Genomic DNA, 12,600 nt, shown 5'->3' on the forward strand with positions numbered 1-12,600 from the left:
TAGGGCAGCTGGGGTGGGAGATGGGAATGTGTTTTAAATTCTTTTGATGCTCAGATGTAAAATAAATTTCTTTCAAATTTAGAAACATATTCAGAAAGCATCTTTAGATTGAGGCACATTTTTCTGATTTTAAGGGTCATGTGTATGCAATTGGATAGTTAAAGGACTTCATTAAAGAAAGGGAAAGTGAACGAAGGTAAGGTAAAATGTCATGACCAACAGCCTCTTCTACTAACCGTCCATCAACAGCAATAATTTTGTCTTTAAAAGACCAACAGGCATTATGACAGAGACACACTGATTGGAAGAAGAAAGTTCCAGAGCTTTAGCTAATACCAGAGGGTAGCATTTAGGAAAGAAGTAGGTAGAAGATCTCCACAGTGGTTTTTGCCCCTGGTTTAAATCAGGAAATTTTTTTTTTTGCAAAAAGAACAAGCTTATAAAGACATTTGGCACATCTCTAACCTAAGGTGAACAATATTGCAATTAGTAACAAGGCTGCCACACGGTTCTTTGCATGAGATAGGCCCAGAATTATGAAGTCATCATGTCTATCTACTCTAAGAAAAGAGCACGAACACTCTGAAACTTGTTTTGCCTGAGGTTACATAAGAAAGAAAGCAGCTGAAATTAAATTTCGGAGATCTCAATTACCTACGATTCAGGTTTTTAAAGCAGCTGGGTTTTGGTTTTTTTTTTTTTTGGTTTGTGTCTACTATGACCCCAAAGAAATTAGCTAGCTGTGAATTTAATTATGCTTTGATGCAAAGAATGGACTATACACAGGATAGGTGAAGGAACAGTCAACTGAAATCTTCTGTGTTTATTCTAATAACCCATCAGGCACCTCAATTAAGATTTCCATAGCAGGTTGTGTCCTACCGTGGTCAGGCTTTTTTGTCAATACAAAAATCAGCTCATTATCTGGAGTGTCCAGGTCTTGCAGGCTCAAGGAAGAATTGCTTATAACCACTCCAGAGCTTAGCTGCACTCTGAGGGGCCGCAGGGTCATCCTGGGAGGCTCATCATTCTTCCTCTGATTAAAGCATAAAATACTAGGTCACACAGATACTGGTTTAGGAATAAAGAAAATGCATATTATTCAAAGACAGCATCATTGTCGCAGTAAATTTCACCATCAAAACAGTGTCTTGTCTTAAATAAAAATTTTACTTTGGAATAATTTTCAATTTACTGAAAGGTTGCAAAGATAATACAGAGTTCTCATATGCTCTTCACTCAGCCTCCCCTAACGTTAACATCTTACATAACCATGATACATTTGTAAAGACCAAGACAGTAATATTGGAACGTTACTGCTAAAGCAGAGGATTTGAGCTTGTCTGATGTTTTCTCATGCTTTAATTGGGGTTTTGGGCTTGGAGAAAAGAACGTCACCAAGATAAAGTACCCTTCTCACCCTACCCATCGCATCAGGGGGTAATCTCCATTGAAACAGCTTTTAACGTGTCACCATCATTATTCCCCAGCCAAAATGATTCATTTAAAAGAGATCAAGTCACATAAACAAAATGTCCCCTTGAAAAGAAGTTGATGGATACTCTACAAAAATCTCAGCTATCTTCCATAGGTCCAATGACTATTTTCCAAACAAAAAATACTGACATGTGGTCTGAAAAGTACATTTGGGGGATAAAACAGTACATTATTTGAAATCAGTACTGTCTTAGAAAATCCTAAACATATCACAGTACTTACAGAAGGGAACCATATTTAAAGTACGCGTTCCTAACACCATCTCCCTGTCCCCGTACCACCTTCCTCCACCATTGTCCCTTAACAGTGTTGAGGGTATTGTATGTTTTATTTTTCCAAGGCAGAGGTATTTCCTTCTAGTTTTATCTTTTATCTCTTTCTCTGGGGTGGTATGACAACCTACATAGTTACTCAAATGAGAATAAATACAGCATCAAGGAACACATTTCTTTGATGTTACAAGTCAATAAATAAATGGCTAAAATATAACAAAAAGAAATTACGCATGTAGAACCACAAACAATAATTTCAGGGAAAAATGTTTTAATCTAAATATGGGGTTGGCGAGTTTTCTGTCTGACTCTCACAAATGGTTTCCACACAAGAACGAACAAATTTTCCTCTGAAATGAAAATACAGATTTCCAAGGCAGGCCTTCCCCAAAATGGCAGCCTTAATTCTACAAGTTCTCTGAAGGTTGGGGTTATATTTTAAAATTGAATTTTAAAATTGAAGGTCAGATCCAATCTTTGCTTTGGGATCCATATAAAACTACCTAATGGTGTTGTTTTATGGTCAAAGACCCAACTTTTCCAATTTCCAAAGTCTTTACCTCGATGGTGATATTGATGCTGTGAATTTCAGAACGACCAGTTCCATCAGTCACATAAAAACTAAAAATATCATGGGTTGGCTCAATGCTTTCATGAACACTCTGAAAGTAGTAAATGTAGTTTTCCAGGACATCTTGAATAGGGAACGATGCCTCCAAGTCACTGGTAGCTCCAGGGCCAAAGCGATCACCTGCATCGACATCATGAGAGAGTTTTATCTTAATCCATCAATACCTGTGTACTAGGCTGAATTAGAAAACAAAACACCATCATCAACAAAAGATGAAAATATCTTTAAGAATAAAGACAGGAGAGTGGAGCAAGTGCAAGACTAGGAGTTATAAGACCTGAGGGAGAATCCTAGTTTTCCCACTGGTTATTTCTCCTCTATAGACAGATATGTCTACCTGCTGCCTCCTCAGGGAATCAGATGACATAATATATATGAAAGCACTTGGGTTGCTATTATTTTACGAAGCAGGAATCAGTGGTTGTATTGTTAGGAATCTGTGAGGACATAAGTCCTGGCATAAATACAAAACAATAGCAGAGGTTCTACCTCATGCTCCAGCCAGTTTTAAAACCACTCTACCTGGAATATCGTGAAAGAAGAACCCTCATTCTCTCCCCAAGAAAAACTTAACTGTATATCATGTTTGTGAGCCTCTAGAGGGTGCAAACAGTTAATACATGCAGCGGCTAACTGAAAGGCTAGAGCTTCTAGTCCACCCAGAGATGCCTCAGAAGAAAGATCTGGTAATCTACTTTCAAAAAAAATCCTATGGGGCATAGTTCTACTCTGACACGCATGGGTTTGCCATGAGTTGGGATCAACTTGATGACAGCTGGTAATTGGTAATACTACATTTAAAAAATACTACATTTAGCCAAGAAATATTTCCTCCTGCATGTTTTCACTTTACTTCTCGGTCCCTTAAGGAAACTCTGGCATGGCTGAGAGTGCAGTACTGGGGACAGTACACCAGGGCTACCGTGGAGAGCTCTGCAGGAAGTGTTGTCTCCGGTTTACTCCCTACTCCTCCCAGCCCCTAACACTGCACAAGGCCAAGGGGAAGAGTAAGCAATTTCTAAATAATGGACGACTTGTCTCTTACTTGATTCTAAACTGAGTCTCTCTAATTGATTGATTTTAAATTGTTACCACAATTTTCTTCTAGAGAGAGGAGAAAAAAGAAACCCCTGTGTCTTCAACCATTCACTGGAGATCTAACAACACAGAAAAGTGTAGATAACAGATCTGAAAGCAACAAGGTTTCTCCCTTCTCTCCCTCATGGTCCTTTGTGAAGATCAGGCCATAAATTGCAAGGCTATTAACTTTCTGAATTGTAGACAGTGCCATTTTTTGTTGATATTCCAACAGAAAGTCTAGGAATGAAAAAGTTTTATTTAAAATTTCCTTTGAGTTTGAACTAAAGACTCAAAACAAATATTTTTCTTCAATGACATAAATTTTCTTCAATTTTACCCCTCAGATTTACTGTCATTGATTCCTCTTGGCACCAGAAGCATAGAGAGTTCTTAGTGACCAGACACCGTGATGATCCCTAAGGACACATACATTTCAGGGTTTCCAGAGGGAGCTGCAATAATTCTTTCAAATTTTTATTTTCTCCTCCCATTGATCACTATAAGTACGTGAAATGTAGCTTCACTATTTGGACCAAAAATAGTCTAAGTAAAGCAAATGATGCCTAAAAACAAATACAAGTATAATAACACTTAATGTTATATCATTGGAGAACAAGCTATTCAACAAGTAAATCTGTCACTGAGGCTTTAAGCACAAATTCTTGCAATTTTTAAAACTGTACCTTTTACTTTTGATGTAAATCTTTATTAATATGCTTCCCTGCCTTCTTACATAGACTATAGAATGTGCAAATTAAATAGTGCTTGATGCACCCAGATTATCATTATGAACATCTCTTATGGCACTGCAACGGAATATAGTGATGTCCCAGAGTGATCAAGGTGGGTCCTTGCCTGTTTGTGCAGGTTCTAGAAGAATACAGATTCCATGCTTTTAGATTTCATACCTAACAATATAATCATTCTGTTTCTTCTCTTCTTCTTGGTAAGAAATAAAAGCTGCTACTTCTAGCAGTTTTAAAAAATATGTTATTTTCGTCAGCTGGGTTCTGAATCTAGGAAGCTAGTTTCATATACATAAAGCTGACCTGGTTATGAACAAAGGCAGAAGGGCCTTTCCTATGGAGCAAATTGTGAGGTTCTTAGCTGACGGACCTTAGACAATTATTCTGGCCCCCTGAAAGCCTTGTGCTTCCTTCAGGTTCATATCACTGTTGCAGAGCAGTGGTTCTCCATGTGTGGTCCTCTAACCAGAAGCAAGAGCATTACCTGTGAGCCCATAACAAATGCAGGTTCACAGGCCCCATCTGACCGCCTCCCCCACCCCGCCCCGAATCAGGATTTCTGAGGATGATGTCCACGAAACTGTGTCCAAGCAAGCCCTCCAAGTGATTCTTAGGCACACAGAAAGTTTGAGAGCCCTGTGTTAGAGGGGCTGAGGTTTGCCAGAAGTTGGACATTTGTACCAGTGAGCCACTCCTCTACATGCATTCCAGGTTAACATAAAGCGATGTTAGAAAGGCTTACTAAGAAACTACACAGAGAGAAGAGAAGGCTGGGCACAGACATCCTTTCAGGGTTCCCCACCTTTGCCCACGCTCTTCTCTCTGCAAGAAATGCCATTTCCCTTATGCACATGACAACTGCTCCTAACTCTCCAAGTTCCAGTTTAAATATCACTTTCCTGAGTGGTGCAACTGGTTAAGTGTTTGACTACTAGTTGTCAGGGAAGGAGGTACTTAAGGAAGGGTTTGCCCCATCAGGTTTATGTTAAAGCTACTATGCAAGCAGAGGGAAGCCCATCTTCCTTCTATGGTTTTTGTGTGGGCACTGAAATTCCCAGAGGCTTAGAACCTGCCTTCTTCCCTCTCTAGTTGGTGGTTCAAATCCACCCAGAAGAGCCTTGGGAGACAGTCTTGGCAATATGCTTTTGAAATGCCTTGAAAACTCTATGGTATACAGTTCTACTCCGACCCACATGGAGTTGCCATGAGTTGGAATTGACTTGACAGCAACTAACAAAATAACAATCCTCAGACTTTTCTTTGTCCCCAGATAAAAGTGATTGTTACTTATTATGTGTTCTCTCATAGCTTAGCTCCTTTCCCTGTCCTGGCATCTGTCATTTATTGTAATTCAGCAGTCTTCATAACTGACTCCCATGAGACAGGGTCTGCATTTTATTAATCTTTACATCCATTGTATCTAGCACAAATGTTTGTTGGAATAAACCTAATTCAGCCATAAAGAAATCTGAATACAAATACTGAAAGGTACATTGGGAAAAAGACACACGACTTTCTGTAGGGAAACATGACCACTGCTAAATGAACTTCCAGTAACCAGGCTCACATCCCAGGCACCATACTGGCCACAGACACCTTCAGTCAACAGCTTCTCTGTGGGAGCTGTAGTTGCATGCCAGTTAGAGCCAAGCACTGGAATCTCATTGCCAAGTCAGCTGTGCAGCAACCTGCCATGAGCTGTCTGAACTGCCAGTCACATCAGGTCTCAGGGGAACCTACAGACTGTACACTGCTTCTGGCCTATCCTTCTCTGTGATAACCACCAAGGGCAGTGGGCCTGAGGCAGATGGCGGAGGGGGAGGGACGTTGAGGAGGGTGTGACAAATAGACAAGCATGCATTTCAATTCGTGTCATATTCTTAGAAGAAGCTGAGACACAAGCTATGGTTCAGCTAAACCACAGCAGTCTCACAGTAAAAGGACAAGAATTTTTATTTCCTTGACACTCAGTCCATAAGCTCTGCCACTCCAGTTGCTGGCACTCTGAATCCACTTATGCCGCTCTATTTTTTTTCCATAGACTTATTCACCTTCTAACATACAATGTTCTCATTTATTAGGTTTCTTATCTTTCTCGCTCCACAAGGACCTGAGGCACCATGAGGATAGGTATTTTTGTCTATTCTATTCACTGATGGATCTTCAGTGCTTCAAAAAGTGCCCATCATACAAAAAATGCCCCATAAATCTTTGAACAAATGAATGAAACCTTCCTTCCTTCCATTTCTTTGAAATGGTTCCATTCCACTTTAGTTCTCCATTGCAGGCTCAATGAGCCCCAGTGTTCTCCCTCTGCCCTCCCTTCTTTCCAGGTCCTGAAAAATGTACAGCAGAGTTGTTTCTGTTACCTGTTCCTGTGTTCTCAATGCAGCCGTATTTGGGCAGAGCACTTAGTTTAATGATGGCATCTCCTTGGAGGTTGTCATGATCATCAGCAGCAAAGAAATGGTGAAATGAGAGTGGGGTTCTCCCTCCCTCATCAACCTAAGAAAGAAAAGAACGTAGAGTCCTTGGGCAGTTGCATATAATTGCATAAAAAAGAAAGGCATTGAAAAGTGCTGCCTGGGGTGACCTTCCAGCACCAATTCTACTTCTTTGAGGACACAGATCCTCTACAGAGGAAATGAGCAATGTGTGTGCCATTGAAACCAGGCAATCTTTCAGTGCCTCTCAAAGCTACACTTAGACACGGTGGCTTCAGTGTCTCCCTTCAAAGTTGTGCTTCATTAAATGATGGATCTGGTTATAAAGCAGCTCCAGACCATTCTAATCACCCACCTCCGCACAGCCATATGACAGGATAGCTGCCTTCCTTCCATTTCAACATTCAAAAGCCTATAGCTAGAGAATGATTGATCCAGTCCTCCCTTGGATCCTGGGAGGGTGACTCAGTTCTACGGGCATTCCCATCCAGACCAAAGTCCCATTTATTCCCTGATGGTATATATTTATAGGTGTGCTGGGAAGAAAGGGTTCACCATACCTGAAAAATGGTGCTTATCTTAATGTCAAGGAAGAAAATAAACCACTAAAATAAAAGCAGTTCTTTTTTTCCTTAGGGCCCTGTTTTGTATGCTAACTCTGCAACCTGTGCCTGGTTCTTTTTTTTTTTTTTGCTAGCCTGCTAGAAATGACCAAGCCATTTCAGTCTGAATGACACCTAGGCTAACTGTACAAAGTGGAAGGTCACACAGACTCTAAGAATGGGGACGAATCCAAGTGTTTTCCCCAGGTGTGGAATGGAAAATGGGAGGAATATAAAAACCATTTAGAAACACTAAACTCCTGAGCTTTTGACACTGTGGTACTTGGAACAGAAAGAGGAAAGGGAATTCATTTCTGGTGACCTCCCACCATGCACTAGTGGTTTTATTCACTAGCTATTGTATTTAATCATCAGATCAACCCCTCTATGTATTTGGGAGAATAATATTTTAAAGATGAGGAAATCGATGCTAAGATTAATTGGTACAAGGTTACTCAGTTATTAAAGAACACAACCTGGACTTGAACTCAGGTTTAGGTACCTTCCACGACCAGGGTACAAATACAGCACCCCAAGGACCTAAAAACAATATTTATAGTGATGAGTATTGACTTAATTTAAGGACTAACTTGGGGCACTGTCCTTATTCCTCATGTTTTTAATTGCTGTCAACATTAGATTGTAAACTCCTCAAAGATACATTGCATTTCTGATTTTACTCCTTATACTAACATTTAGCTTAGTATACATATTTGTTGACTAACTGATATAGACATAATTATTTGGTCTCATGCATATAATTACTTTCATACTTTAAAAAAAAACTCACGGTTGAAAGCCATGCACATCTTGATATCAATGTATAAATAATCTGGGGGAAGAACATGGCTGCCAATTTAGTCAGAAGACCCTTTATTTACATCTCCAAAGAGCCAGTGATCTATAGCACTCACTATTTATTGATTTGAGAATCATTTACCGTGATAAGGTCAGCAAAAGCAATGACTGGAGGTGGATTCTTAACGGGAGTGATAATGATGGTAAACATCTGATTGTCCAGATGGTTGTGGTCCATGTCAGAAACAGAGAAATGGAAGCTATCAGTAACCAGATGACCATCTGGCTCAAACACAGTTGAGTACCTTTAGAAGCCAAAAGAAGAATCAAATTAATGAAACACACTGACAAGCCAGGTAAGATAACTGCATCTTTGTTTAAAAATGGGGCTAGAAGCAATATATTCTTTCAAGGAAGCTACAACCAGCTGCTTAAATATTTTTAAACTTTTTTTTCTTAATTCTGTTATATAATTGTTATTATTGTTAGCTGCTGTTGAGTCACCCCCTGACTCATGGCAAATCCACGTACAACAGATCAAAATGCTGCCCAGTCCTTTGTCATCCCCATGATCGGCTGCAGACTGGACTACTGCATGAGGTTCACTGGAACTGAATCTCGGTCTCCCACATGGAAGGCAAGAGTTCTACCACTGAACCACAACTGCCCCCATTGTTAAAATAATACAAACTGGTTATGTACCTAATCTTGTTGTTGTTGATGTCTTCCATTGTGAAATTGGACATTTCTGAGAGTTCTTCCACCTCCGGTCCTGAGGTTCTTAAGAGAGCACCATACATTGGCAGAGAAATTAACTGAATCCAGATCTCTGGGTCGGGGGAAGAATCATCCTAATCAGGTAAATATGAGGCAGGACATGAATACACATTCACAGGAATAAATACTTCCAGTAGTTAAGAAGATCACAAGCGTTCCTTCTCTGCTAACTCGATGGGTCTCTTTCCTTTTAACATTAAGCAACACCATTCCAAACTGCATGAACATCCCAGTATTTATTCCTCTTAAAACATCTTTTTGATAGTCTCTTCCTCCAACAACAGCTCAGGAGAATAGAGGGCAAATACACGTTAAATAGGGAGCATAGAACAAAGAGATACGCTAATATTACTGTAAGAGCCACACAAGGTTGTATTTGTATTACAGCCATCTAGTGAAGAATAAAACATATTCAGAGCTACAAGTCATCTATCTATAAACACAGATGTAGGCTTCTTCTAAAGTTGCTAAGGATAGTTTGCTCTTCGGATACAGGAAAATTCCATCACAGTATACAATACAATGGTTTAAAAAGTGAAAATAGAAACAATGAAAGCTATTTTAGTTTAGTCGATGAATGACCCACATTGAATAATATTCAGTATGATAAAATTTTGGCTTCACAAAAAAATTTAGGAAATCTATAGATTCATTCTATCAGGATTATACCTGTAGATGCTCGATCCCCCAGGTTAATCTTAACAAAGACCATTTCCCTTTCCTTTTGTATTGTTTGTTGAGAAATAAAATTGGCTTTCTGTGTGGACAATAATTGAATGTCTTAAAGAACAATTTCCTCCTTCTTCAAAGATAATTTTGGAAATATCTAGGGGGCAAACAACATCTTTTTGGAAAAATCCCCTAAGTCATTCATCTTTTAGAGCATTTGATTATAAAAAGGGGGACAGTCTCCACTTTACCACAGCAACAAATGAAAATAAATGTTGCACGGTCAATTATATCTTCAAATGTAAATCTTCAAGGCTGTATTCTACAGTTGGTTGAGGTATGAGTCAGGCATGTGAGCATGGTGGGTGGGGACAGTCAGTTCTTACTTATATTCCCAGGGCCCTCTGAGTTACTAGTTCAGAGCCTTTAAAGCAAGATCACAGAATTTTCCTTATTTCCTCATATCACTCAGCACTAGCAAGGAAGGGAACTCAAATTCATTGAAGCTGCTAAACTTCAGAAAATTTTCCCTAAATTTATACTCTTTAGAAGTTTCTCTGTTTCTCCACACGGGTTGTCAAATATAATACATAGGCTTCTAACAGACTACTTCCTAATATTGCTGTACCTTCTTACAAAGAATTTTAAAAAGACAGGTGAGAGTTTTAAAGTACTGTCTTCTGCAGTAGTGATAAACCACAAGGACAGAGTTCCTGGTTCTTGATTAGAATTAATTCCCAGCGTGGAAAATTGGACAAAGAAACGCTTATTTCATGAAAGTCGTATCTTAGTTACAAATCTCAAAGGGCTAATGGGTTTGAAAAAGTGGTCAATCAGCTTTTTTTTTTTTTTTTTCTTTTTTCTGAAAATACCCTGTCATAATTTAAAGAAAATTATTTTGGGGTATAAAACAATTCATAAACATACTGACCATGTTCTCGTGGAACACTCCTGCTAAAGGACCTTCTTACCCCTTTTGTGTTCATTCAATCGTTCATTTTCTTTCTATTCTTTATATAGCCATGGACCCACCATTCAACACAAGAACTGGAATTTAGATAACAACTAACATTTACCTATATGCTCCTCCCTCATCTTATCTCTGGGACTCCCATCTCCCAGAATCTTTTTTTTTTTTCATTCCCTTGAATTCTTAATGTAGTTTGATATATTGCTAAAAAAGTATATTATTTAATTTTAACTTATTTTTGAACATATAAAACTACTCTTACAGGACTTTTTTTTTTTAACTCAATAATACACAGCTAAAACCCATCTATATTGTTGCCTATAGCTATACCCGTTGCCTTCAAGTTGATTCTGACTCATAGCGACCCTATAGGGCAGAGTAGAATTGCCCCATAGGGTTTCCAAAGAGCAGCTGGTAGATTTAAACTGCCACCTTTTTGGTTAGCAGCCCATCTCTTAACCACTATACTACCAGGGCTCTGCATGTAGCTATAGTACGTTTGTTTTTAACTGCTCTCTAATATTCTATAGAGTGAGTATACCACAAGCTATCTATCTGTTCTGCTGATGATGGATTGTTTTAATATTTTTGCTATTACAAATAGTACTACTATGAACATTCCTATGAATATTCTTGTATATGTCTTTTAGTGTATACCTGAAAATATCTCTTGGTTATGATCTAGGAGTGGAATGCTTAGGTCACAGGGCAGGTGAATATTCATCATCACAAGATAATACCGAATTATTTCCCAGTTTACACCCCACCAATGTAAAACTCCTGTAGATGGACTTCCTTTCTGTACTCGGTGTTGTTAGACCTTTTAACTTCTGCCAACTGAATGGGTATAAAATAGTATATAGTCTTAATTTGCCAACTGGTTGGTGATTGGCTGCTGACCTAAAGGTTGAGAACTTGAACATACCAAGTGGCTCCATAGAAGAAAGTCCTGCCAAAATGATTCTATAAAGATTACCATCAAGAAGACCCTATGGAGCAATTCTACCCTGTGTGCTTCTCTCTTTCATATCTCAAAAGAGATTGACTTAAGACACAGCCTAATCTTGTAGACTGAGTTCTGCCTCATTAAAATACCTTTCTTTAATCTTGCCTCATTAACATTATAGAGACAGGATTTACAACACAAAGGAAAATCACATCAGGTGACAAATTGGTGGACAATCACACAACACTGGGAATCATGGCCTAGCCAAGTTGACACATTTTGGGGGGATACAATTTAATGTGTGACATTGTGTTTTGATGAACAGACATTTTTCTAATCTTTTCTCTTATAATTAGCACTTTCTGTTCCTGGTTTTAAGAAGTTCTTCTCTTTTCCAATATCATAAAAAGATTCATACATATTCTATAAAGAATTGTGAAATTCTCTTTATGACATTTAATTACTTGATCTGCCTGGAGTTAATTTCTGTATAGGACATAAGGCGAGGGTCAAAGTTATTTTTTTAATGTATTAAATATCATTTTGTCCAGAACAATTTTAAAAAATAATTCCTCCTGTTACCACAGATCTGATTCACTATCTCTGTCTTACATCAGAGATCCATGTATGAACTCTATTATATTAGACAAATCCATTTCTGTACACTATTTTAATTAGTGTTGTTAGGTGCCGTTGAGTTGGTTCTGACTCAGTGACCCTATGTACAACAGAATGAAACAATGCCTGATCCTGTGCTATCCTCACTATTGTTGCTATGTTTGAGCCCATTGTTGCAGCCACTGTGTCAATCCATTTCATTAGGGGTCTTCCTCTTTTTTTGCTGACGCTCTACTTTACCAAGCATGATGTCCTTCTCCAGTGACTGGTATCTCCCAATAACATGTCCAAAGTATGTGAGATGAAGTCTCTCCATCCTCATGTCTAAGAAGCATCCTGGCTGTACTTCTTCCAAGATAGATTTGTTTGTTCTTCTGGCAGTCCATGGTATATTCAATATTCTTTGCCAACACCACATTTCAAATGCATCAATTCTTCATCTTTCTTATTCATTGTCCAGCTTTTGCATGCATATGAGGTGACTGAAAATACCATGACTTGGGTCAGGCTCACCTTAGTCCTCAAAGTGACATCTTTGCTTAACCCTTTA

At 38.7% G+C, this 12,600-nt stretch overlaps 1 protein-coding gene across 1 annotated transcript in view; it reads right to left on the bottom strand.

The window, feature by feature from the left end:
* FRAS1 (Fraser extracellular matrix complex subunit 1) overlaps window positions 1-12,600 on the bottom strand; it is a 524,357-nt gene that overhangs the window by 103,733 nt on the left and 408,024 nt on the right. Inside the window, exons 39-43 of the mRNA XM_064285669.1 lie at window positions 8,773-8,921; window positions 8,213-8,375; window positions 6,596-6,731; window positions 2,330-2,520; window positions 883-1,036 (exon numbers count right to left, since the gene is read on the bottom strand). Coding sequence (XP_064141739.1) covers window positions 883-1,036; window positions 2,330-2,520; window positions 6,596-6,731; window positions 8,213-8,375; window positions 8,773-8,921 — 793 coding nt within the window. The remainder of the gene's footprint in view (window positions 1-882; window positions 1,037-2,329; window positions 2,521-6,595; window positions 6,732-8,212; window positions 8,376-8,772; window positions 8,922-12,600) is intronic.

Source organism: Loxodonta africana, chromosome 5 (genome assembly GCF_030014295.1).
Source record: "Loxodonta africana isolate mLoxAfr1 chromosome 5, mLoxAfr1.hap2, whole genome shotgun sequence".
Classification (NCBI taxonomy): domain Eukaryota; kingdom Metazoa; phylum Chordata; class Mammalia; order Proboscidea; family Elephantidae; genus Loxodonta; species Loxodonta africana.